The 26,682-nt window shown below is 49.6% G+C and overlaps 1 protein-coding gene across 1 annotated transcript in view; it reads right to left on the reverse strand.

The window, feature by feature from the left end:
- Window positions 1–26,141, reverse strand: part of RND2 (Rho family GTPase 2) — a 38,012-nt gene extending 11,871 nt beyond the window's left edge. Inside the window, exons 1-2 of the mRNA XM_081884452.1 lie at window positions 25,908–26,141; window positions 24,338–24,425 (exon numbers count right to left, since the gene is read on the reverse strand). Coding sequence (XP_081740578.1) covers window positions 24,338–24,425; window positions 25,908–26,009 — 190 coding nt within the window. The 5' untranslated portion in view covers window positions 26,010–26,141. The remainder of the gene's footprint in view (window positions 1–24,337; window positions 24,426–25,907) is intronic.
- Between the last annotated feature and the right edge of the window lie 541 nt (window positions 26,142–26,682).

Raw genomic sequence — 26,682 nt, forward strand, 5'->3', positions numbered from 1 at the left:
GCGGGGAGATCGCGTCTCTCCGCAGCCGCTTGCTTCAAAAGAGATCCCGGACCTCTTTTGAAGCAAGCGGCTGCGGGGAGATCGCGTCTCTCCGCAGCCGCTTGCTTCAAAAGAGATCCCGGACACCTGCCCCAGCCGCTGGGCTTCGTAGCGCTGCTGCGAAGCCGGGCGGGGGGCGGGAACACCTGCCCCAGCCACCCCGCTTCGGAACGCTGCTCCGAAGCGGGGTGGGGGGGCGGGAACACCTGCCCCAGCCGCCGGGCTTCGTAGCGCTGCTGCGAAGCCGGGCGGGGGGCGGGAACACCTGCCCCAGCCACCCCGCTTCGGAACGCTGCTCCGAAGCGGGGTGGGGGGGCGGGAACACCTGCCCCAGCCGCCGGGCTTCGTAGCGCTGCTGCGAAGCCGGGCGGGGGGCGGGAACACCTGCCCCAGCCACCCCGCTTCGGAACGCTGCTCCGAAGCGGGGTGGGGGGGCGGGAACACCTGCCCCAGCCACCCCGCTTCGGAACGCTGCTCCGAAGCGGGGTGGGGGGGCGGGAACACCTGCCCCAGCCGCCGGGCTTCGTAGCACTGCTGCGAAGCCGGGCGGGGGGTGGGAACACCTGCCCCAGCCACCCCGCTTCGGAACGCTGCTCCGAAGCAGGGGGGGGCGGGAACACCTGCCCCAGCCGCCGGGCTTCGTAGCGCTGCTGCGAAGCCCGCGCCCCCCAGCCTTCAGAAGAGGTCCGGGGACAGACTGTCCCCGGACCTGGTCTGAAGGCGGTTTCCCTAGGAACGCATTAATTGATTTTCAATGCATTCCTATGGGAAACCGTGCATCGCAAGACGAAAAAACCGCAAGACGAAGAGACTTGCGGAACGAATTAATTTCGTCTTGCGAGGCACCACTGTAGTTGCTTTTCTCTTTGACATCTGGTGGAAGGGTGTTCCACAGGGTGGGTGCCACTACTGAGAAGGCCCTCTGCCTGGTTCCCTGTAACCTCACTTTTCGCAATGAGGGAACCGCCAGAAGGCCCTCGGAGCTGGACCTCAGTGTCCGGGTTGAACGATGGGGCTGGAGATGCTCCTTCAGGTCTAGTGGGCTGAGGCCGTTTGGGGCTTTAAAGGTCAGCACCAACACTTTGAATTGTGCTTGGAAACGTACTGGGAGCCAATGCAGATCTCTCAGGACGGGTGTTATGTGGTCCCGGTGGCCAGTCCCAGTCACCAGTCTAGCTGCCGCATTCTGGATTAGTTGTAGTTTCCAGGTCATCTTCAAAGGTAGCTCCACGTAGAGCACATTGCAGTAGTCCAAGCGGGAGATAACCAGAGCATGCACCACTCTGGCGAGACAGTCTGCAGGCAGATAGGGTCTCAGCCTACGTACCAGATGGAGCTGGTAGACAGCCGCCCTGGACACAGAATTGACCTGCGCCTCCATGGACAGCTGGGAGTCCAAAATGACTCCCAGGCTGCGCACCTGGTCCTTCAGGGGCACAGTTGCCCCATTCAGGACCAGGGAGTTCCCACCCCACCCCCATGGAATATCTTGGCACTTTTTTGGGATGAGGATGGTTCATTTCATTTATATACCGCTTTATATTCCAAGGAACAAATCTCAAGGTTTACAACACATTAAAACATCAAATAAAACAATCCAATAAAAACCCCCAAAATCCAAGCTTCAAGGGAAACATTTCAGATCCTTCTCTTAAGTGACATTTTGCTTCCCCCAGTCTGGCATGCAGAGATCTCCGCACCGTCGCAATTGGAACTGCACCGGCAGCAAAACGCGCCTGGCGCCTGGCTAATTTCTAACACTGCAGGGTGGAACTGTAGCTTCTCCTGGCGAAAGCTGAACTGGAAAGCTGCGGGAAATGTTGGCATGGAAGCTCAAACAACAGAGCTGTGAAAAGGCTGTGGTTCTCTGGTTCCAAAAGGCCTCCCAAAGGCCCCAATCCCTCTGGAAAGGAGCAGCATCTTCGTATTTTCTCCCTACGTATATCGGACGTCTTTCGTTTTCCTGGTGCAACGTAGTGCTTTCCCTTAAGGCTGGTCCAGAAGCTGCAACTGATAAGGAATGCTGCAGCAAGGTTGCTGACGGCAGGCTTGGGGTTGGGTTTCCTTTATAACATGAAACACCATTGCTGAAAGAACCGCACGGGCTGCTAATATGCTACCAGAACAAGTTTAAGATCCTGCTTTCAGCAGACAAAGCCCTGAGCAACTTGGGATCTGATTATCTTCAGGATCACCTAACCTTACATACCCCTGCCTGGTTGCTGCATACCTTGAAATAGGCACTGCTAGTGGTGTCACAAGCTCCTTGCATCTACAAAGAAAACTCCCCAGGGCTTTTAGTGTTGTGGCACCTGCCCTTTGGAATGTTCTCCCGGTAAATTATCAGGCAGGCGTCAACACCACTGGAATTTAAGCACCTGCTTAAAACAGGTTTGTTCAGCTAGCCTTACTCCAACAGGTGATCCGGTAAAGTTTATTTGATTTGTTGATTTGTTATTCTCTGTGTTGTTATTCTTAAAAAGCAGAGATATCCCCTTGCTGACAAAGGTCCATATAGTTAAAGCTATGGTTTTCCCCGTAGTGATGTATGGAAGTGAGAGCTGGACCATAAAGAAGGCTGATTGCCGAAGAATTGATGCTTTTGGATTCTGGTGCTGGAGGAGACTCTTGAGAGTCCCATGGACTGCAAGAAGATCAAACCTCTCCATTCTTAAGGAAATCAGCCCTGAGTGCTCACGGGAAGGACAGATCCTGAAGTTGAGGCTCCAAGACTTTGGCCACCTCATGAGAAGAGAAGACTCCCTGGAAAAGACCCTGATGTTGGGAAAGATTGAGGGCACAAGGAGAAGGGGACGACAGAGGATGAGATGGTTGGACAGTGTTCTCAAAGCTTCTAACATGAGTTTGACCAAACTGCGAGAGGCAGTGGAAGACAGGAGTGCCTGGCGTGCTCTGGTCCATGGGGTCACGAAGAGTCGGACATGACTAAACAACAAGTGTGGTTTTTTTAACTGATGTAAATTTACTGGCGAGTTTTACGCTGCTCATGGTCTTGATATCTTTAAAAGCATTTCGTGGTATAAAAATATTTATTTTCTCCCCCCCCCCCAAAGTACTTTGCGGGTAAAGAGAAGCTGTTGCAAATTAGAGAAAAGCCAAGCAGCCTGCCTCCTTGCACCGGCGCAACTCTATCCATCACAGAATAGTCCAGGGGGAATAAGAGGGCTTGGATGGCGCCCAAAGGTGCATTTTCAAAAGCTGCTCTAATAACGTGAGGAATCGGTTCCTCCAGATGAAAGCCGTATCATCTGTCAAAACCAAGGTGACACCGTGCTGATCAAACCTCAAGCACCTGGGCACCGAATATACCTTGCTGCCTCTGAAGAATTGGATTTTTTTCCTCCGGCCTTTATGTCCATTACCAGCAATCGCTCTCATTTCAACCGCACATTTTAGCTACTGAACGGTTTTCACATTCTGCCTCCACTGTGAGATCGCCAGGCTGCTGCAGAACGACTCACTCACAGCCGCTCTGCATGATCTGAGCCCAGGGATCTGAGCCCAGGCATCACTTAATGTCCTGGGGGGAAAGAGGGACTCACGCCTGCTTCAAACCTGTGCTCAGTCTCTGCCTCTGAAGCTCTTGCCCCCCTGTTAGAAATTCAAATATGTAAGCTAGGGGGCAAATGGCTCCTTAAACCAAGGTTACAGTCGCCAAAATGGAATGTCTAGTTGTCGTTTGGGGGCAAGACAGCTCTAAAGTCTTATTTTTCAAATGATGGACTGACTGGTTGATTCTCAGTTAAACATCTGGCTGGTTCAAATGACAACCTTGAGCTGGGTTAGGAACTTCGAGAACTTAAGGAAGAAAAGTCACTTGATCCAGGGACAATCCATATATACCGTATTTTTCGCTCTATAAGACGCACCAGACCATAAGACGCACCTAGTTTTTGGAGGAGGAAAACAAGAAAAAAAAATATTCTGAATCTCAGAAGCCAGAACAGCAAGAGGGATCGCTGCGCAGTGAAAGCAGCAATCCCTCCTGCTGTTCTGGCTTCTGGGATAGCTGCGCAGCCGCACACATTTCCCCTTACTTTTTAGGAGAGAAAAAGTGAGTCTTATAGAGCAAAAAATACAGTATATTGGTCTATTCTGACCTCTTTTTCTGCTCCTGCTGACTGATGACTGCTCCTGCTCAGAAAAAGCATTTTGGTTCCAGAAATCATTGTGATTGAGCAGATGAAATATAACTGATAGAATTCTACTGGGTGGGGTATTAGTGTGTCAAAACAGTCCAGATCCAATGATCCCCAGGTGGTGGAGATGTCAGGCACTATCCTGGGGCCCAGGCATCTTCACTTGGTCGCGAGTGGCTGATAGACAGGTGCAAAATACGCCTGCCTAATTTTGAACACTACCCTCCATTCCAGATTGGGGTGGGGTGGGGAGAGAACCTACTTCGTAGCAGGCCGAGGGAAAGCAATGTACTGAACCCGACATCCCTATAAAAATCCAGTGCAACTGAAGAACCATTGTGCAGTTTCTTTTCCGAGTAGTGATGTATGGAAGTGAGAGCTGGACCATAAAGAAGGCTGATCACCGAAGAATTGATGCTTTTGAATTATGGTGCTGGAGGAGACTCTTGAGAGTCCCATGGACTGCAAGAAGATCAAACCTATCCATTCTGAAGGAAATCAGCCCTGAGTGCTCACTGGAAGGACAGATCCTGAAGCTGAGGCTCCAAGACTTTGGCCACCTCATGAGAAGAGAAGACTCCCTGGAAAAGACACTGATATTGGGAAAGATGGAGGGCACAAGGAGAAGGGGACGACAGAGGACGAGATGGTTGGACAGTGTTCTTGAAGCTGCCAGCATGAGTTTGACCAAACTGTGGGAGGCAGTGGAAGACAGGAGTGCCTGGCATGCTCTGGTCCATGGGGTCACGAAGAGTCGGACAGGACTAAACAAAAACAACATCCAAACACTTTTTTGGTCCACATCCTCCTCCCCAGCCTTGAACACCCCACGACCAAGCGGAAAGGGATGTACCAAGCTTATCCCCCACTCCCAAAAAAACAAAACTGCACGAGAAATAGCCGATCAATTGTCCCCATGCCAGGGCCTGCCAAAGGAAAAGCAGAACTAGCAGGCTTTGGGTCAATAGAATCTAGACTGGTCCCCAGGCTCAAGCCAGAGAAATCCACCACCCAATTATCTAAGAAATGCAGTCAGCCTGGATTTACCAGAAGTGGCCTGGAGTGCGAACACCTCCAAAAGCCAATTAAAATCGCTGTGAAGGTCTGGCCAGTTCACTAAGGAGCAGCAGCTAAAACCTTGCCAGAGAGAGAGAGAGAGCACTGCAGAATGAAAGCATCTCTCTTCCAAATCACTCTCTTTTAGCCTGGATTACTCAGTCTGTATACTAATAAGCAACATGTGGTTAGGGCACTAATTTGAGCCCTCCTGCATCCCCCCTGTGATCCAGCTTCGGGTGGATAGGAGAGAGGAAGGAATTGTGTATGTTTTCTAAGTGCAGTGTTTCGAAAACAAAAAAATGACCACGGACGCGCAAACAGCAATGACCAGAGACCAGAACATGACGATGGAAGAGGCTGGTACAGAGACCAACATTCATCAAGTGTTCCACCATTCTAGTCCGACCATAGTTCTCAGGGGTGGAGCAAATCTGGGGCAGAAAGGCAAGCAAGGGGGGAATGATCAGGAACACAGAGTGAGATTTCCGCACACCCCTTGTTTGCAGGCGTCACTTACCCAGACTAACCTGATGCAGTCAGCAAGGTTTCCGCTCAGTCACTAACAGCAGCAGCATTCAAACCGGCTTTTAACTGCGGCTGCAAGTGAAGCCACAACACAGTTGCATCCCATAGAACCAAATGGAGCAAACCATGACCCCTACGGCCAGGCAGCGCCTGTTTCGGATTAGGGTTTGTCTGCAAAAGCTGCACGTCTGCCAGAGGGCTATGAATCAGCATGCAACCAAGCCAAAAGCTTAGAGAAATGAGACCCAATAAGTAAATGGCACGATCGCTCCACTGGAGTCTGCCTGGGAGCTTGCAACAAAGTCAGTGGCAGGTGGCTCTTCGTAGCTCACAAGGTTCAGAATGCCTCCAAGGCTCTTCTCTGTGGACGGGGACACCAAGAAACGAGGAATGTGCAAAAATGGCAACAGGCTGGAAGGGAGCCTGTGGAAGGGAGCATGCACTAAAATGGAATTTCACGCAAATCCCAAGTGTCTGTGATTTGGGGATTTTCTCCTTTTGCTTCTCGACACACAGAGGTCCATTCACCCACCCAGAAAGAAAACAGAATGGACCACTGATTCCAGCAAGCTCAGTAATGTCTTCTGCAGCGCTCCTGTGCTCTAAGTTAGGGACTCTCTACCAGCCCTACTCAGAGATGCTAGGGAATTGAACCTGGGAACTTTTGCATGCAAAGGAGGCAATCTGCACTTGTGCTAAGGCCTCCCCCCTTTTTTTAATAATATAAAAAATCCACTCATCCCTCTCTCCCGGCAGATGCTGTTTTCACAAGAGCTTTTGGAGCTGCTGCATTACAGAGCAGCCACAAAACCCGCAGTAACAGTTCCCTAATGATCTGGAATCGCTCCTCATTTCAGCAGAAGCAAGGTCCTCCATGAATGTATCAGAGTTACCATTCAGATAGCTTTCCCCCACTGGACCAACTTGCTCCCCTCTGTTTTCACCAAGACCCCTGCTGGCATTTCTGCCACGCAAGGGAAGTATAAAATCAGACACACAAAAACACCTCCTCCTCCTGGGAGACTAAAGCCAAGAAATGAACAGCTCATCAACTCCCAACCATTGCTTCCCAATTCCTTCCACAAGGCTGGAATTGGTTTCCAATGATTTCTCTTGGTGCTGGTCAAATGCGCTCTGGGCGACCCAAAATGGCACGCCTGCTCCCTGCAACACACCTTTTCATGCCTGGCCCAATACCTCATTTTATCCTTTTTCTTTTCTTTTCTTTTTTGTGCGTGCAAAAGTCACCATCAGTTATACTGTCCCCATAAGGAACGAGGGCTGTGCGCCACAACATAAAATGTGAGATACCTCAAATCCACATTAAGGAAAGGCTGCCTCTTCAGAGACACCTTAGCAGGGAGATTCTCTCAAACGCTTAAAGCACAGAGTTTTTCACCTTGCCATGGAAATTTCACTTGATCGGGCAATAAGCACCCTAGTAACTAATGTGGGTGGCGCTGTGGGTTAAACCACAGAGTCCAGGGCTTGCTGATCAGAAGGTCGGAGGTTCAAATCCCCACGATAGGGTGAGCTCCAGTTGCTCGGTCCCTGCTCCTGCCAACCTAGCAGTTTCAAAGCACAAAGTGCAAGTAGATCAATAGGTACCACTCCAGTGGGAAGGTAAATGGCATTTCTGTGTGCTGCTCTGGTTCGCCAGAAGCGGCTTAGTCATGCTGGCCACATGACCCAGAAGCTGTCTGTGGACAAACGCCAGCTCCCTCGGCCTATAGATCGAGATGAGCGCACAACCCCAGAGTCGTCCGCGACTGGACCTAACGATCAGGGGTACCTTTACCTCTACCTAGTAATAACAAGTGAAAAAGTATCTAAATTCTGCACCGTGACAACACTATTCTACAACCTGAGTAAGTTAATCAAACCAAGTACATTTCTTCCACAATTTAGTCTTCTTCTGCCCCAGCTCCCAAGACCAGTTGAAGCCATTTCCATTGCGTCCCTCCCACCTTGAAGCATTTTCACAAGACGTTGCCCAGATGCCCCCCACCCTGCAGCCATAGGGGCTAGTAATTTAACATACTCAAAAAATGCAAGGCATTGGATTCCTAGGGTGCTGAATGTTCCCTTAGAAAGCGAGATTCTTGAGATCTGGCTGTCAGCAAAGGGCAGGAGAGAGAAACCTTTTGCAGAATCAGGCTTGACTGAGCAGCTACTTAGCTCCTACATTGCCAGGTGCCCTAAAAGGGGAACGAAGAACCAGAAGGACAGGGAGCATTTAAACAGCAAGGTCTTCCTAAAGATGACTATTAAACAATAAATAAGTGCAGAAACAGATCAGGAGCCTCCGGCAGCTGCTTAACAGGGCAGAAATCGGAAGGCAAGATTTCCCTAGCATGGAAATTCAGTGGGGTGGAGTGGGGTGAAACTTCACCTGTTGGGTTTCTGCCTGTCATACAATTGTTCAGGCCCTGACCGGGGGGGGGGGGGAGTTGAGAATCCTTCCCGACTCTCCCCCACCCTGCCAAACAGAATGGGAACTGGGGATGTACTTAGAGCCCCGGTACGCTCCACAGAGGAAGCATTGTGGCAGAGCCGATCGCTTTCCCACAAGCTGCCATTCACTTGGTTGTGCTCCAGCAGCCATTTCAGGATTCCCCATGTGATGTCATGGCAACGCCACATGCAAATTTCAAATTGCTGGGGGTGGGGAGCGAAGACTTCCATTTATCTCCTGAGCAGGCAACCAAGAGCAGCCCCCGCTGAGACACGGACAAACTCTGCAACCGCCAACGACATTCTGGAGCCCAGTTTGCCCTCCGCCATGGCACCAGCATTCTCGCAGAAATGGGCCCCGAGAAGGGGGGAAAAACCCTTCTGCAAAAGGCCGCATTGTCTTCCCGCCCTTGTCATGTTTTTATCGCACGCCTCGAGGTGCTTCACGAAAAAGTGTCTCCTTCTTGTGCCAAACAGGAGGAACGTCACCGACTGTGCAAAGCCACAGCAGATTTGACACCCCAGTTTCCCCTCATCGGAGGAGGGAGAGAAATGAAAAAGCAATGCAAGTAAACAAGATCTCAAGGAATCCTTGGGAGACGTATGTGAACACCTGGTTCCTTCCATTAGTCTGCAATTGGTAGGAACGGAAGGGCCAGAATTTGAAATATGGCCCACTCTCCAAGCAGGGTGCGGCCACCTTTACGTTTCTTTGCAGCCCCTGGCGTGTTAGCAACATATCGTCCAATGCCTCTTCTTTATCATAATAAGACAGCAAATGTAGTCTGGTGCCATTTCTAAGCCCCAAAGCGCAGAGTTCAAATTTAACTGCCCCTGTTTTGAATCTGAGGCTGTGAATACATGAACTGGAAGGCGCCCCAAGCTTCATCTTGTCGAATCCCCTGCAATGCCTATTTTGAGAACAGAAGAGGTATAGGCATGTTGTTAGTTCTTTAGCAGGAACTCGGGGGAACCTTGTCTGGGGAAGCCCCAAAATCCACCTAGATCTGTAATCAATAAAATTGTGGCCATCTCTCATCCAGACCATCGTCTGCTCGAGTTTATTAATCACATCTTACATTTAACCAGGGGACACGGGTGGTGCTGTGGGTTAAACCACAGAGCCTAGGACTTGCCGATCAGAAGGTCGGCAGTTCGAATCCCTGCGACAGGGTGAGCTCCCGTTGCTCGGTCCCTGCTCCTGCCAACCTAGCAGTTCGAAAGCACGTCAAAGTGCAAGTAGATAAATAGGTACCACTCCGGCGGGAACGTAAATGGCGTTTCCGTTCGCTGCTCTGGTTCGCCAGAAGCGGCTTAGTCATGCTGGCCACATGACCTGGAAGCTGTACGCTGGCTCCCTCGGCCAATAAAGCGAGATGAGCGCCGCAACCCCAGAGTCGGCCACGACTGGGCCTAATGGTTAGGGGTCCCTTTACCTTTTTACATTTAACCGCTGCCCGTGTGTGGCACTATGACTGGGCCCGCAATAAACAAGCAAACTTCGTGGTGAGTTCCCCTGCTGCGTACTGGAGAATGGAAAGAGAGAAAAGCAACTTTCCCCTCAGAAAAAAAGCACTTGGGAGTTGGGAATATGATGCTCTGTTAACACCACTCCTGTTCTGAAGTGATGCGATACTCCTGACACCCTACTCTCTAGTCCTTAGCTGTGAAGTGAGGAGTGAGCAACAACACAGAGGGGTACCCTCCTTCTCTCCCGCCCCCCACCGCCCGTCCCAACTCTCCAGCTGCCTATTTGTCTCCTTAATCTCATCAACATTCCTCCACATTCTTTATGTCCCCCCCTTCCGCAAAGCGGGGGATCTTTATCAGGAGCCGCAGGTTCCCACACTCCTCTCTGAGCTAAAGGCTCGCTGGATGGATGGTGGGAGTGCCGGCAGCACAGGAGAATTCCACAGCCAAAGTCTTTTCTCCATGTTTGGAGTTTTTCAAAAAAAAGGATGCAAGATGCCTTTCTAAATAAAGATGCTGTTGGCAGCGCTCAGTTTCCTTGAGAAAGGTGCTGGGGTTCAAGCCTGCCTGGGAACCAGGATTCTGACCTGCCATCACCCAATCCCACATGAGATGTTTGGTAAGGGAAAAGCAGTCTTCTTGCTACTTCCAATATTCCAGCACCAAAGTGTCACATCTCACGCACAAACATACCAGAGTCCCGGGCGAAGGGAAGCCTGGCTCAAACTAAACAAGCCCCTTCTTGATCCAAATGAAAGCTTCCAAAACTGAAATACAGTGGTACCTCAGGTTACGTACTTAATTCGTTCCGGAGGTCTGTTATTAATCTGAAACTGTTCTTAACCTGAGGTACCACTTTAGCTAATGGGGCCTCCTGCTGAAGCCGCGCGATTTCTGTTCTCACCCTGAAGCAAAGTTCTTAACCCAAGGTACTATTTCTGGGTTAGCGGAGTTTGTAACCTGAACCGTCTGTAACCTGAAGTGTATGTAACCTGAGGTACCACTGTACAGTGGTACCTCAGGTTACAGAGGTTACACAGTGGCAGCGGGAGGCCCCATTAGCTAAAGTGGTACCTCAGGTTAAGAACAGTTTCAGGTTAAGAACGGACCTCCGGTAAAATGTGAAGTTTTTATGGTTAAAGTAAGTGGGGAGGGGAAGATGGTTAGAAATTATGATATATGTAAACTGCTAAAGATGAAGTAAAATGAAAATCAGGTAGGTGGGACTTGGGGAAGCCCACTTAACAATGTTTAGAAAAATAAGGATATGACAAGAATTTGTTTGTATTGTTTGTCTTTTCTCTTTGTGTTTTTTATTTGTGTTATAAAATGAATATATTTTTTTGAAAAATAAAAAGGAATGGACCTCCGGAACGAATTAAGTTCTTAACTCGAAGTACTACTGTATACACCCACTGACTGCTGTGTATTCTTGGGCAACGGCAAAGCTGTAGCATCCTTTTTTAAAAAAAATAAAATAATATTTATTAAAGTTTCAAAAAATTACAAAAAGAAAGAAAAGAAAAAGAAAAACAGAAAATACAAAAAAAGAAAAAATTAAAAACAAATCCCTCTTTCCATATCTTGTCTTTCATTTACTTCTTTCCTTGACCTCCTCACACCTAAAGCTGTAGCATCCTCAGTTAGGCATGTTTTCAGCGCCAGGACTCAGTTCCACAGAGAGCCAGAGTGGCATCCTGGCTTACAGATTGCACTATGGCCAGAGAGACCCAGGTTTGAGGCACTGCTCTCACCTTGCACCAGTCACACTTTCTGCGCACAACCAACCTCACGAGTAGGTAAACTCAGTGCGCAAGCCTGAGCACCACTGAGGACGCGCGGGAGGAAAAAATGTAATAAATAAAATAATGAATGAACTGAACCCACTATAACTCATTCAGTAGATCATTCAGTAATCACAGGGTCATGGGTTCAAGACCTACGCTGGGCAAAAGATTCCTACATTGCAGGGGGTTGGACTAGATGACTCCCAGGTTCCCTTCCAACTCTGATTCTAAGTAATGATTGAGCACATCAAACCATGTGCCAAGTGTTTTTTTGCTCACTGCTAAGTAGCCCAGGAAGCCTTTTATGGCTCACTCAACTCATGCAAGCTCTCATTTCATTTAACCCACAACTCTCTAAAAGGCATTAGGTTTCTTTCTCTAGACAATTTTATTTCATTACCCCACTGGGCCAGCAACTGGTTTCTGAAAAGTTATGAAGTGTTACCTAAGGCTAACATTCATCCAGTGCTTTACCAACTGCACTGGCTCCCGGTGGAGTACAGGGTCAGGTTTAAGGTGCTGGTTTTGACCTTTAAAGCCCTATGTGGCCTAGGACCCTCGTACCTACAGGACTGCCTCTCCTGGTATGCCCCACGGAGGACCTTAAGGTCCACAAATGACAACATTTTGGAGGTCCCAGGTCGCAAGGTGGTTAGATTGGTCTCAACTAGGGCCAGGGCCTTTTCAGCACTGGCCCCGACGTGGTGGAACGCTCTGTCACAAGAGATTGGGCCCTGCAGGACTTGACATCTTTCCGCAGGGCCTGCAAGACGGAGCTGTTCCGCCTGGCCTTTGGTTTGGACTCAGTCTGACCCTTATGTTTCCCTCCCCTTATGGTCTTGATTTATCGGCTGTTTTAAAATGAGTCTGCATATTAAATTGCATTTTAACCTGTATTTTAAATTGGTGGTTTTTTTTGTTTATTTCTTTCTCTTTCCCCCATATTATGTTATTACTGTGATTTTATTGGTGTTAGCCACCCTGAGCCCACCTTTGGCCGGGGAGGGCAGGGTATAAATAAAATTTATTATTATTATTATCTGCCCTTGGGAGCTAGCTGTTGGTCTCTGGTAGTTAGAGCTTGGCACTCTGCACATCCTCAGAGACATTCTCCTCTATGATCTCCCAATGTTATCTTCAAATTCTAAAGATGGAAGATGGAGCAAGCTTGTTTTTTCTTGCTCTGGAGGGCCAGAACCGAACCAATGGATTACAAGAAAAATGAGATTCCAACTAAACACCAGGAAGAACTTTCTGGCGGGAAGAGCTGTTCGACAGTGGAACGGATTCCCCCAGAAGGTTGTGGACTCTCCTTCCTTGGAGGTTTTTAAGCAGAGGTTGGGTAGCTATCCGTCATGGATGCTTTAGCTGAGATTCCTCCATTGTGGGGGGGTTGGACTAGATAACTCTCAGGGTATTTCACATATTCACAGCCTCAGATTCAAAACAGGGGCACACTGGGAAATTTGCTATCTCCTTGCGACGCTTCCCTCACCAGTCCTGTCCCTGTGAAAGTCGTTTTCAGGATCACTGCATCGCCCAAGGCGAACGGCACCCCCCCTTCCCCTCTGCTCTCCACACACCAAGATTTGCATCCATCCATCAGCACAGACTTTATCCAAGCAATTTCAGCACATTCTCTGGGGAAAGAGGAAGAGAAAAATCGATAAGCCGTTTCCCTCGCTTCGGGAAGAGCACCAAGAAAAACAGAGACTAGCAAGTGCTTTATCTCTCGCCGAGCCGGCAGCTCGCACAATGCTTTTTAAAAAAAAGAAAGAAAAGAAAATAGAAATTTGGGGTCAAATCTGCCGGGGTCCAAGGGAACGGGTGTTCGTTGACTCTGAAAAACAGAGCACAGAAGCAGCAGCCCAAGAAAAGAGGCAAAGGTTAGCCCTACTTTTCCTCCAGCACTTTCCACAAACCAGGGAAAGAAACCAGAACCATGGAAGTAGAATTATCAATTCATGCCTGAGGAACTGGTTTTTTTTTTAATAACTTGAAAGCTTGCATAATCGTATACCAAGCTATGTTGTTCCGGTAAAAAGCATCTTTTACCTGCTTTGTATTTCCAGTGCTTTGGGGGAAATGACAATAAAACACACATGCAGAGGGCCAGAGTAGACAAGCTAAAGGTGTGAGCGTTTAATGTGTCCAGTTCCCACCCCCACCCCCTTCTAAATTTAAGCTGCTAAGAAAATAAGAGGATATTGATGGGTACATTGGTGTGCAATGGAGTCGGGCAAGGGTTCAGCTTCCTTCGGAAACTTCCCTCTGGAGACAAGTGTCAGCTTAGAGGGGCAGGATGGAAAAAACCCTCCCCACACTTCCCAACTGCCCCCTGTGGCTGTGAAGTGCAACCACACGGCTGCCTTCAAGATTTCATCTAGTTTGGTCCTCTGTCATCCTCCACATCCTTCCGGAAACTCAACCACAATGTTCCTTTCGCTTAAACCCACAGCTCCCCAAAACAATACCGACCAAACTCAACAGTGATGCAGCTACAACATCTGTCGTTCTGCCCGGTCACTGAGGTCCAGCTCCGAGGGCCTTCTGGCGGTTCCCTCGCTGCGAGAAGCCAGTTACAGGGAACCAGGCAGAGGGCCTTCTCGGTAGTGGCACCCGCCCTGTGGAACGCCCTCCCACCAGATGTCAAAGAGAAAAATAACTTTTAGAAGACATCTAAAGGCAGGCCCGTTTAGGGAAGCTTTTAATGTTTAATAGGTTATTGTATTTTAGTGTTTTGTTGGAACAGTGGCGTAGCGTGGGTTGTCAGCACCCGGGGCAAGGCAAGTAATTTGAGCCCCCGAACCCGTGGATTTGCGCCCTCGAACCCTAACCCCCAGATGTTGTGCCCGGTGCGGCCGGCCCCCCCTGCACCCCCCACGCTACGCCACTGTGTTGGAAGCCACCCAGAGTGGCTGGGGGGACCCAGCCAGATGGGCGGGGTATAAATAATAAATTATTATTATTATTATTATTATTATTATTATTATTATTATTATTATTATTATCTCCATTTGTGAAGTTTGTGATCTCTTTCAGCTTCTGCCTTCTGGAAGAAGGTACAGGGTTATAAAGACTAGGACTAGGACTAGCCGGCTGAGAAACAGTTTCTATCCAAATGCGATTTTGGTTTTAAACGCAGTGTAAGGTAGTCTCTATGGGAGTATACTGTATTTAATTATGGGGTATCAGAGTTTTTAGGGGGTCAACCAGGCTAGGATAGCAGGCTTGTTGGTTTTTGAATGTCTGATATAGATTTTTTCAATTTCGTTGTTCTGTATGGGACAATGACAATAAAGATTATCGTACCGTATTATTGTTTTGTAAGTGGGGTGGGTGAAGAACCTGGGGCCCTGATCACTATGTTTGGGGCTGATGGGAGAGGGAGTCCGACCTGGTTTGGAGGGCCTCAGGTTTCCCGCTCCTGCCATAAAGCATTGCATAGTGAAATGGAGGCAAATAAACAATGAAAAACTGAAACGCACTTTCCCATCGTTCTCATGAAATCCAGCTATGGAACAGAAACACTTGTCACACGGAAAACCTGTAGCAACTCAACTCTTTAAGTGGGTCTCTTATAGTGGAACTGGGTTTTGGTTAAAAACCAACATCACAACAAATGAAATAGGCTTTTACATTCTAGACCAGGGTTTCCCAAACTTGAGTCTCCCGCTGTTTTTGGACTACAACTCCCATCTTCTCTAGCCAGCAGGACAAGTGGTCAGGGATGATGGGAACTGTAGTTCGAGACCCAAGTTTGGCGAAACCCTGTTCTAGACATGTGGTACCTCCGGTTACGAACTTAATACAAGGAAATACAAGGAAGACAAAGGAGCTTGTGGTGGACTTCAGGAGACAGAAGAGCAATGTCCAGCCACTTTTGATTGATGGGGTCTGTGTGGAGAGGGTAACAATGTTCAGATTTTTGGGCATTGAATTACAAGAGGATCTGTCCTGGAGTGTCAACACAAGGGGGCTTGTGAAGAAGGCACAGCAGAGACTGTACTTTTTAAGAATCCTAAGGAAAAGCCATTTTCCGCAGAAACTGCTGCTTGCCTTCTATCACTGTGCCATTGAGAGCATGCTCACTTATGGCTTATGTGTGTGGTACGGAAGCTGTACTACCCAAGACAGGATGGGGTTGTGCAGAGTTGTTAAGGCAGCAGAGAGCATTGTTGGCTGCCCACTCTCCACCTTAGAGCAGATTTATGCCACAAGGTGCCATAGGAAGGCACTGGACATAGTAAAAGATCCATCGCATCCTGGTCACTGTCTCTTCGAGCTCCTGCCGTCGGGACGGAGATACAGGACGATGATGACAAGAACGAGCCGTCTCAAGAACAGCTTCTTCTCCAGAGCGATCTCAGCCCTGAATGGGAAACCTGGACTTTGAAAGTCATCTAATCTTCCTTGCTGTATTATACTGTATTGTTTTAATTAGTGTTTTTATAGTTGTTTTGATTTTGTGTGGAGTGCCCTACCTGGGTGGAGCAGCCAAGTTATTTCGTTGTCCCCGAGAGGGGGCAATGACAATAAAGATATTATTATTATTATTATTATTATTATTATTATTATTATTATTATTATTATTATTTTGTTCTGGAGGTCCGTTCTCAACCTGAAACCGCTCTTAACATGAGGCGCGCTTTCGCTAATGGCACCTCCCGCTGCTGCCAGCGCTCAACTTCCACTCGCATCCCAGGGCAAACATCGCAGCCCGGAGCATCTACTTCCGAGTTAGCGGAGCTATTAACCCGCAGCGTTCGCAAGGGGGCAGTACATAACACGAGGTACCACTGTACAGTAGTACCTCGGGTTAAGTACTTAATTCGTTCTGGAGGTCCATTCTTAACCTGAAACTGTTCTTAACCTGAAGCGCCACTTTAGCTAATGGGGCCTCCCGCTGCCGCCGCTGCACAATGTCTGTTCTCATCCTGAAGCAAAGTTCTTAACCTGGTACTATTTCTGGGTTAGCAGAGTCTATAACCTGAAGTGTCTGTAACCCGATGTACCACTGTATAGGAAAATGCCCACACTCCCAATCTCCACCTCATTTGCAGCTGATGGATTGGTTTTGGCTACTTTTTTTGGGGGGGGGGAATGCTCACCACAATGTCTTCCATCCACCCCCTTTCTCTTTTGGATTTTAAAACGACTGCCTGCTGTGATATCCGAAGCGCTGCCTTTCAATGCTTAAACGGAGGCTGCTGCCAGCGGCAGCGGCGGCAGCTGGAGGAGAGCCTTGTTCCTGGAGGGACGCATTTGTCAGCGCGCTTGCGAGGAGAAGAAATAAACGGCAGGGGACATCGCAAGTGACTTGCAAAAAATGAAGCTCTGGGCCAGACATGATGCCAAGGCATCTGGGAGAAGCCTGCATGATTCAGGACAGCCCAAAGCCTGTTGGGAGGGGGGAGGGACACCGATCCTTTATTCGTTTATAGGCATACTGTCAGCACATGAGCAGCATAGCTGGCAGGAACCTGGGCAAAACCAAAGCACTGGTCTGGACGTGACGCTGGGTAGCTTTGCGGGAAGCAGTACAGTCACACCTCGGGTTAAATATGCTTCAGGTTGAGCATTTTCAGGTTACGCTCCGTGGCAACCCAGAAGTAACAGAACACGTTACTTCCGGGTTTCGCCACTCGCGCATGCGCAGACACTCAAAATGATGTCATGCACATGCGCAGAAGCGGCGAATCGCAACCCGCGCATGCGCAGTTGCAGATTGTGTTCTACTCAGGATGCAAACGGGGTTCCGGAATGGACCCCATTCGCATCCAGCTGTACCACTGTATTCTGGAGGGAGGGATGTCTAATTTTGGGTGGGCCAATACTTTATTTCAAGGTGCAAACATTCCCTTATTCCTCAGTGTGGCCTAGGGGCACGATGCATTTGAGAAACATGCTTCAATGCAGTCCTTTAGGACAGTGTGTGTGTGTGTGTGTGTGTGTGTGTGTGTGTGTACACACACACATGTGTTATGGCTAGTCCATATATCAATATATCACCCAAAACCGGTTTGAAGTTCATAGCGTGATATCAGTTTCGTAATTTTTGACCTGGCAATATATCGCAAATCATGGTATATACAATATGTGCGCTATGCAAAAATCACAATATGGGGGAAACCGTGAAGCAAGCCAGTGCTTCTCTCGATTCCTGCAGGCCCTGTTAACTCTGCCAGCTCAGCTCTCTCTTGCCTCATGCAGGGGGGCAGCGAATCACAAGAGCAGGCGCCGGCAAAAATCACAATGTGGGAAAAACTGTGAAGCCAGCCGATGCCTGTCTACATAGCTCAATCCTTATTTCAGACACTGTGATATAGCAGTATATTGCATTTTTTAGCTGGTGATATACAGTGGTGAAGGAACACGGGTGGCGCTGTGGGTTAAACCACAGAGCCTAGGACTTGCAGATCAGAAGGTCGGCGGTTCGAATCCCTGTGACGGGGTGAGCTCCTGTTGCTTGGTCCCTGCTCCTGCCCACCTAGCAGTTCGAAAGCACGTCAAAGTGCAAGTAAATAAATAGGTACCACTCCAGCGGGAAGGTAAACAGCGTTTCCGTGCGCTGCTCTGGTTCGCCAGAAGCGGCTTAGTCACGCTGGCCACATGACCCGGAAGCAAAGCGAGATGAGCGCTGCAACCCCAGAGTCGGTCACGACTGGACCTAACGGTCAGGAGTCCTTTTACCTTTACTATACAGTGGTACCTCAGGTTACAGACGCTTCAGGTTATAGACGCTTCAGGTTACCGACTCCGCTAACCCAGAAATAGTACCTCGGGTTAAGAACTTTGCTTCAGGATGAGAACAGAAATTGTGTGGCGGCAGTGGGAGGCCCCATTAGCTAAAGTGGTACCTCAGGTTAAGAACAGTTTCAGCTTAAGAATGGAACTCCGGAACGAATTAAGTTCTTAACCCGAGGTACCACTGTACTACGATGCTGAAAACCAGATATCGCCCAGCCCTAGTGTGTGTGTATCAAAGGGTTCTGATTTCCAGTCGTGGAGGGTGCATGATATGGGATCGTCTTAAGCTTATTTTGGGGTACAGGGGCATGTGAACATCAGTCCCTTATTCAGGCTGGTGTGCCGAACCAGGAACCAACCTTCGCCTCACATACAGCAGCTCACGAGACCCAAGCTAGACCGAAAGAGGTGCAAGAGTGGTTGCACTGGTACAAGACAACCCACTTAAGACTCTGAAACCATTTGTAGTCCCAGCAGTGCTGTCATTCCCACCTCCCGCCTCCCCCAAGGGACTACTGTTCCCCAGAGTCTCTAGAGAAGGATGGCTGTAAAGGAGGAAGAGAACAAATGGAACAGAACAACAGTACAGATGGCATTCCTCCTTTGTGAGGAAGGAAAAACCACGGGTACCTATTCAAAGATACTCATCAGTTCTTTATATGGTCAGGGATTTGGGGGGTGGGGGAGAAAACCTCTGCAAGCCACTTCCCAGAAGAGCAAGGCCTTTGGAGAAATTACACGCCACCAGGAGTTGGAGGGGTGATTTTAATTAGAAAGTGACCAATGGCTTCCACCACCTGCAATTACGGACAGGTGGATCGGTCTAGTTTGCACGAGTTCATGCTGGATGCCTGTTCCATCCCATTTCCACTTCAATGTTCACATTTTAAAATCGGTGCCAAGAAAACCCCACCGTATTTAAATTCATCTTTTATCTCAAAGCACACATTTCTAAATGCATTTTATCCTAAAATACACTTCTCGGCTGAAAAAAGGGGCGAATAAAGAAATAAAATTCAGAGAAGCGCAGAAGCGGGAGAATAATTATGTTCCGATCAGTGGATTTTAGCCTGGGAGACACGAATTAGGTGGGCTTGCTTAAAAATGCAGACCAAACAAAATCCGCCCTCACCCCTATCTGTAATGCAGTGAGATAACACACACACACACACACACACACAAACAAACATAATAAAGGATGTCAAATTACATATTGCCAGGGAAGGAAGAAGGCAATCAAAGTTTCCTTATGGAAATAGTAAGAGTTGTGGTGTTGTTGTTTATAAAGCCTGGGAGAGGGCTTTTGTGGAGACCCAAGCCCAGAAGGGCTTCGCTTGAGGCAGGCTATTCACGGTCCTCAGCTTTGCCTCTGGAACAAGATTTTAAGATGGAACGAATAGGGAGGCTTGAGGTGAGCCATGAAACTTGACTGCAGTTTCCAGGGCTCAACACGGAAATAACCTAAGCATTAACGAAAGAGAAAGCCTCTAGGCAGCAACAATTGACCCCTGTGATATTGGGGATTATGGATTCGCTGCAACTTCCAAACAGACCGGAGCTTCTCGCTTTGAAATAAAAACACACCACATTTCCCAAAGGAAGCATTTGGGAATGACGCGTTGAAAGACTAACACCAAGAGGTGCAGGATTTGAATGGTTACACTTGTTTCCTCCTCGTTATTAGCTTTAAAATAGTTTCAGGATAAAAGCAGCGGTGTAACTGAGAACCCTGCTTTTTAAAAAAAGCTAACAAGAGGCAGTGGCAGAGAATTAGAACAGGGGTCAGCAAACTTTTTCAGCAGGGGGCCGGTCCACTGTCCCTCAGACCTTGTGGGGGGCCGGACTATTTTTTTGTGGGGGGGGGATGAACGAATTGCTATGCCCCACAAATAACTCAGAGATGCATTTTAAATAAAAGGACACATTCTACTCATGTAAAAACACGCTGATTCCCAGACTGCCCATGGGCCAGATTTAGAAGGCCGGATTGGGCCGGATCCGGGCCCCAGGCCTTAGTTTGCCCACCCATGAATTAGAACATCCACTGCTGTTCCTATCAGGAAGGCTTAACGTTCCTTTACATTCTTGCCACCCTCCCTCCAGACTTGCAGCACTTGCAATGCAATAAATTAAGCAGCTGTAACTCCTATTCTCCCTTGCAGACAGTTTCTGTGCTCAGAAATGTTCCTAATCAATTACTTTGGGCATGTGAGCACCACCACCCAAGCGCTCAAATCTCGGAGGGTTTCTGCTCCAAGCCAACCAAGGGCAGGCTTGAAGAACATTCAAAGCTGCTTTGCCAGACCAGACTGAAAACCCACCCATTCTGGAGCAGGATTTCAGGGGCTGTAGAACGAAGGTTTGAGCCCCGGGTGGAACAAGAGGCTTCATTTATCTCGCCAGTAACATAACACCTTCCTTGCTGCATGGCAAAGCGCATATGAAACAGGACGGCTAATTTCAAAAGTCCTTTGGGATGTGGCAGGCGTGGGTGTCATACCCCACAACATTTCTCTGATGAAAATAGGGGCGTCCTATTCCATGATTGGGACGCGGGTGGCTCTGTGGTCTAAACCACAGAGCCTAGGGCTTGCCGATCAGAAGGTCGGCGGTTTGAATCCCCGTAATGGAGTGAGCTCCCGTTGCTCGGTCCCTGCTCCTGCCAACCTAGCAGTTTGAAAGCACGCCCAAAAGTGCAAGTAGATAAATAGGTACTGCTCCAGTGGGAAGGTAAACTGCATTTCCGTGCGCTGCTCTGGTTCGCCAGAAGTGGCTTAGTCATGCTGGCCACATGACCTGGAAGCTGTACGCCGGCTCCCTCGGCCAATAAAGCGAGATGAGCGCCGCAACCCCAGAGTTGTCTGAGACTGGACCTAATGGTCAGGGGTCCCTTTACCTTTTCCTTTATTCCATGATTATAATAATCATAACAACAACAACAATTTTATTATTTATACCCTGCCCATCTGACTGGGCCGTCCCAGCCACTCTGGGCAACTTCCAACATCTATAAAAACATCATTAAACATTGAAAAACTTCCTTATACAGGGCTGCCTTCAGATGTCTTCTAAAGGTTGTATAGTTCCTTATCTCCTTGGCTTGGGGGGGGGTCACATAACTCGATACCCTCCAGCATTTCTCCGATGAAAACAGGGACGTCCTAAGGAAAAGTGGGACATTCCAGGATCTAATCAGAAACCAAGATGGCTTCTATAAATCTGGGACTGTCCCTGGTAAATAGGGATACTTGGAGGGTCTGAGGTGTCAGTCAGTGTTCAGAGGCAAAAATCCCCCTACAGAAGTAAGGTAAAGGACCCCTGGACAGTTAAGTCCAGTCAAAGGCGACTCTGGGGTTGTGGCGCTCATCTCGCTTTCAGGCCGAGGGAGCTGGTGTTTGTCCACAGACAGCATTCCGGGTCATGTGGCCAGCATGACTAAACCACTCCCGGCGCAACGGGGATGCAGTGAAAGATGCCAGAGTGCACGGAAACGCTGTTTGCCTTCCCGCTGCAGTGGCACCTCTTTATCTACTTGCGCTGGTGTGCTTTCGAACTGCTAGGTTGGCAGGAGCTGGGCTAGAGCAACGGGAGCTCACTCTGCTGCGGGGATTCAAACTGCTGACCTTCTGATCAGCAAGTCCAAGAGGCTCAGTGTTTTGGACCACATCGCCACCCCTCCTGTGACATTGAGAAGCCCTTTCTATCCTGGCTTATAGGGATAGGGAACCTGGGGCCAGGCACATGTTGCTAGGAGCAACATTCCAGCCTAGTGGCTAGGAAGTGGAAATCTATCGATGTCCGGTGTGCCACAGGTAGCCCACACCTTTCCAAACCGATGGTGGACACCATCCCTAAAAGCCTCTCATCTCCAAGTGCAGTTTTCGGTCATTAGCACACACGGCTTAATAGGACACCGATAGACCAACCCTCCGCCAATTTGCCATGAGCCTAGATGATCCATTACGAAGCATTTCTGCGACTCTCCTCCCTTGCAGAGTCTGTGGCTGCAGCTCGCTCTCCTGTTAGCCACGGAACGTTTGCCAGCTCCAAACAACGCTCGCGTCTCTGCGCCGTTAGCTTTCGTGATCGTTTTGTGCACCGCGCTCCGGCCTCCCACAGCAGGAGGATTGTTTGCTCGCTTCCTCCTCCCACAGCCCAAGGAAGAGACGCTCTTTTCTCTACCCAGACAGAAGAGCCTTTCTGCAGCCTCCCGAGGAGCCACCGGCAATTTCGCCACAGCTGCACTGCACACAGGAGAGCCCTTTACGCAACTCGACAAAAGCAGGCGGGAGGTGCCGTGCCAAGCGAAGGCTCTGGCCGTGCCAATCGCGAGGCTGCGAAGTTAATAAATGCAAAAGCTGGAGCCGAGGCAGAGGAAAGAAGAAGCCCCGGTAATTTGGATGAGCCTTCTCTCAAAACAAAACAAAAAATGGGGACATTTATCCTACACATCATGGCCAAAGCATTGCATCTTCTTCTGCTCCTCCTCTGTAGCATCAAGCCTGAAGCACAACATTGCCCCTTCTCTCACATATGGAAAACCACAAAGAAATGGGGTTTTTGGGGGGGGGAGGGAAGGGGTTACAAATAAAAGGCAAAAGGCATAAAAGGTAGCCAGGCTGAGCCAGACAAGCCCCAGAATTGCTTCCAGGATCCAGCTGCTTCTAAAATGCTGGCAAGAACTCAACGTTCCCTCTTTGCAGGCAAAGAAAGTACGAAAACGGGCCCTTCTCCCCTTACATTCCTTCCAGGGGCGAGGTCTGCCCTCGGATCCGGAGCTTTTCGTGCCTCATTCATTCTTGGCCTCACCCTGAATCTCAGAATTCATTCTGTACCTTCTCACAGGTACTCCTAGGCAGGTGCTACCAGGAAACAGGACACCAAAAATAAAGAGGCCACAGAGTGGATAGGAAGGCAGTACTTTAATTACTGCAGGTGGGGGCGGAGGGGGGTGGAAGAGGCAGGGAGGGGTCCTTAAATGAAATTGGAAAACTCCAGCATCATGATTTCCACCCCCACCCAATTTTAGCCAGATCATGTTATCCCCCTATAACCTTTTCAAAAAAGTAGGTAGAGCAGGCCATGTAATCCAGAGAGGGTTATGAGCGGTGTTATAGTTGAGGGGGGAAATTTTATATAAGGGATATCCGAGATGGGATTTGAAGCAGGTCTCAGCAGCAGAATCACCTTGTAATGCTGATGCCCAGCTCTGGGAGAAGCAAACTCTGAGCATATACAAAGAGTCTTTCTCTCACCACCAGTTCATCACAACTGCTCCCCCGCCACAAAGGGCTTGATGTGTAACTAGGTTTTACTACAGCTCAGCACCAAGATGCAAGTACCAGTGCTTAGCCAAAAAATATGAAAGAGAGATTTTCCCCTTACTGCATTTGAGATTAAGGGAAAGGGTTTTCCAGAGAACAGCACAGGCTTGAGCCTTGGGGTAAAATTATAATAATCCCAAGAACGGTTGCAAGGAGAATGCTGGAAAACACTGCGCGAGTGTTGACGGCAATTTCTGGAGCCAAGAGAAAAAGGGAACCTGATAATCCTTTGTGGAAGTCAGTGGGGAAAAAATTTAAAGCCTGATGGTGGTTTAACTCAGAGTGTTTCCAAAACTTGGGTGTCCAGCTGTTTTCGTACTACAACTCCCATCATCCCTAGCTAGCAAGCATGATGGGAGTTGTGGTCCAAAAACAGCAGGAGACCTAAGTTTGGGAAACTCTGGTTTAACTAATGCTCCAAGTTAAAACTATAAGGGAGGAAAGTATCTACCCGAACACATGCAAAGCACAAAACTTCCAAACCAGGCAGCTGCAGCCAGGAAAGAAAGATATTCCAAGCAAGGTTAGGAATGGTCAAGAAGAACAAGGAAACAAATAAACTGTCTCTTAGATAGCAGTGGTGCTAAAACTCCTGGAATAACTCAGAGGGCATGTTCATTTAGGTAAACAGGAATATGTCGCAAAAACTCTCAACTGGGATAGGCAAAATTCAGCCCAGTTATCAGTTCCAGAGCGCTCCCTGCCCCCAACCCAAGTTTCAACCCCGACTTTCCCAAGCGCAAATCCCTCCCTCCTGCTCCTCACTCACCTGATGTGTCCCACATGTTGAGTTCGATGCGCTGCTTTTCGATCTCAAAACTGGCCGTGTAGTTCTCAAACACCGTGGGGACATAGTTCTGCAAGGGAGGGGCAGCAGAGACAACAGAATACATGAAACCACAGAATCGGGGGCCATGCCGCCGACTGGGAGAAACATCCCCCCCCACACACACACTGCAAGCACCCCCAACCCAGATCTCGCACACCTGGGTCCCTGACACACTCGCGGCCAGACCCCACAACCCAAAAGCAACATTCCGTTTCTGAAAGCAAACATTTACGGTGCACGCCTCTGCCTCTTTAAGACCTTTCGTCCTAATTTGTGGTTCGTGTGGGATCCTGGCCATGTTCCAGTAAAAGCAAAAGAGAGGTTCTCTCTAGTTGCTTAGAGGATGTTCTGTCCCAGGACTCAGCCAAGGCACTGAAAAGAGGCTCTAGGTCTTTTACTGAGTTCTGCAACCCTCAGTCCCAGCAGAGGCCGACTTTGTGCAAGGACAAAATTTGGTGCCCCCGCAAAAAAGAATATTTCTTATTTTCACAATAATTCCTTTTGGTAGAGTTGCTTTCTTACTAGCCTCTTAGTAGCTACCTGTATATTATTATTATTATTATTATTATTATTATTATTATTATGGCCCTCAGCTAGAGGGAACTAGATGCTCTGCCCTAAATCCAGCTGCCCCACAAAGGCAGGCAGGTTGTTCTGGGTTTCTGACATTCCGCCTGATGTTCCAGCGGTTCCTCAGTTCCATAGTTCCCCTACAGAACCCTAAATCTCCCTCCCAGCTTGGCCTGAACCAGACTCCTCACTTGAACCTCCTCCATCTCCTTCACCCCCTCTCAAAATTGCCCCCCCCAGACACCCAAACTCTCTAACCTAACCTGCTAAGTCAGTCTAACCGAAAAAGAGGATTTTTGTGGCACCTTGGAAGATGAAGGAATCGATTATGGCAGAACGGGGGAAGCCCCCCCCCTGTGCGGAGAGTCCCTTCTAGGTCCCTTCAGCCCCCCCCAAACCTACTTTACACCCCACATGACACACACAAACCCTTGCATTTTGACCCTCCACTTCCATATTATTTCAGTTCTGTGTGTTTTGCCTCTCGCTGCTCCCATCTCGCCTCTAGCTCTCCCAACAGGTGACACAAGCCGTATCCCTTCTTAAGACCCCCCAAATCCCGCAGTCTCCGGCCACATCCGAGGGAACACCCTATCCTGTAGGCACCATCTAAAAACACGGGCTCTCCGCCCTCTCGGGACGATGCTGCCGTCGGGGATCCAAGACCTGGGACCTCCCGCAAGCGCAAAGCGGGCGCTAACCCCACCGAGCTGCGGTTCTTCGACGTCCTGAGACCGGCCGGCCGCCCCCTCGGAGGAACCGGAGACCCCGCTGGCCAACCCGCTCGCCTTGCCTGGACGCCGCTCTCCAGCTGCATCTCCCGAACCCCCCACCCACCAATACCCACCCACCGCGACCGTCGGGGGTCCCCTCCGGCTTCCCCGCCCCGTCGGATGTGGCTCCCTCTGCGGGAGGCTGCCCCCCCCCCCGCGCCCCGTACCTCGGGGTAGGTGTCCTTGGCGAAGACGTGGAGCAGCGCCGTCTTGCCGCACTGGCTGTCGCCCACCACCACGATCTTGCAGCGGGCCAGCTGGCTCTCCATGGCGCCTTCCGAGGCCGGCAGGCAAGACGGCGCGGGACGCCGCTCAGTCCCGGCGCCGGGAAAAGAGCAGGAGCAACATCGCCTCCGCCGCCTCTCCGCGCTGGCAGACAGGCTCCTGCCGCGGCTCCCCGGCTCCCGATGCCGCACCCCCTGCTCCGCCCTCCCGAGCCCCCGTCTCGCCGCCGGCCCCCTCGCGGCGCTCCTACCCTCCCGTCGCCAGCAGGCGGCGCCCTGGAGCAGGCGGCCCCCAGACCAGCCTCGCCGGCGCGTCCGGAGGGTCCCTTTTGCTGATGCGCAACCGGGGGGGCGGGTTTAGCTCTCTTCCACACCCCCCCGGGATGCCAATATTTTATTTTATTTTATTTTATTGGAATAAAATATTGGGGGTGGCGAACCCCAAGCAATTGATCACAAAACGCACTGTTTTGAATGGCAATCTCCATCAATGGGGGAGGCGGACCCTCAAATATTTTATGGGGGGCGCTGATGAGTTGCTCCTACCTCTCCGCGCCCCCCCAAACTCCATCTGCCTCGATGCATCTCGGATATTGAGGCTTCTTCGACAGCCCCGCTTTAGGAATTATCCCGCAGAGGCTTCCGTCCATGGTGCAGAACCGCGACGCCCCCCAAAAAAATCGCCATGCCCCCGTATTTTTTTAAAAAAGCCCCCCCC

This window comes from Podarcis melisellensis (assembly GCF_964234715.1).
Source record: "Podarcis melisellensis genome assembly, chromosome: 13".
Lineage (NCBI taxonomy): Eukaryota > Metazoa > Chordata > Lepidosauria > Squamata > Lacertidae > Podarcis > Podarcis melisellensis.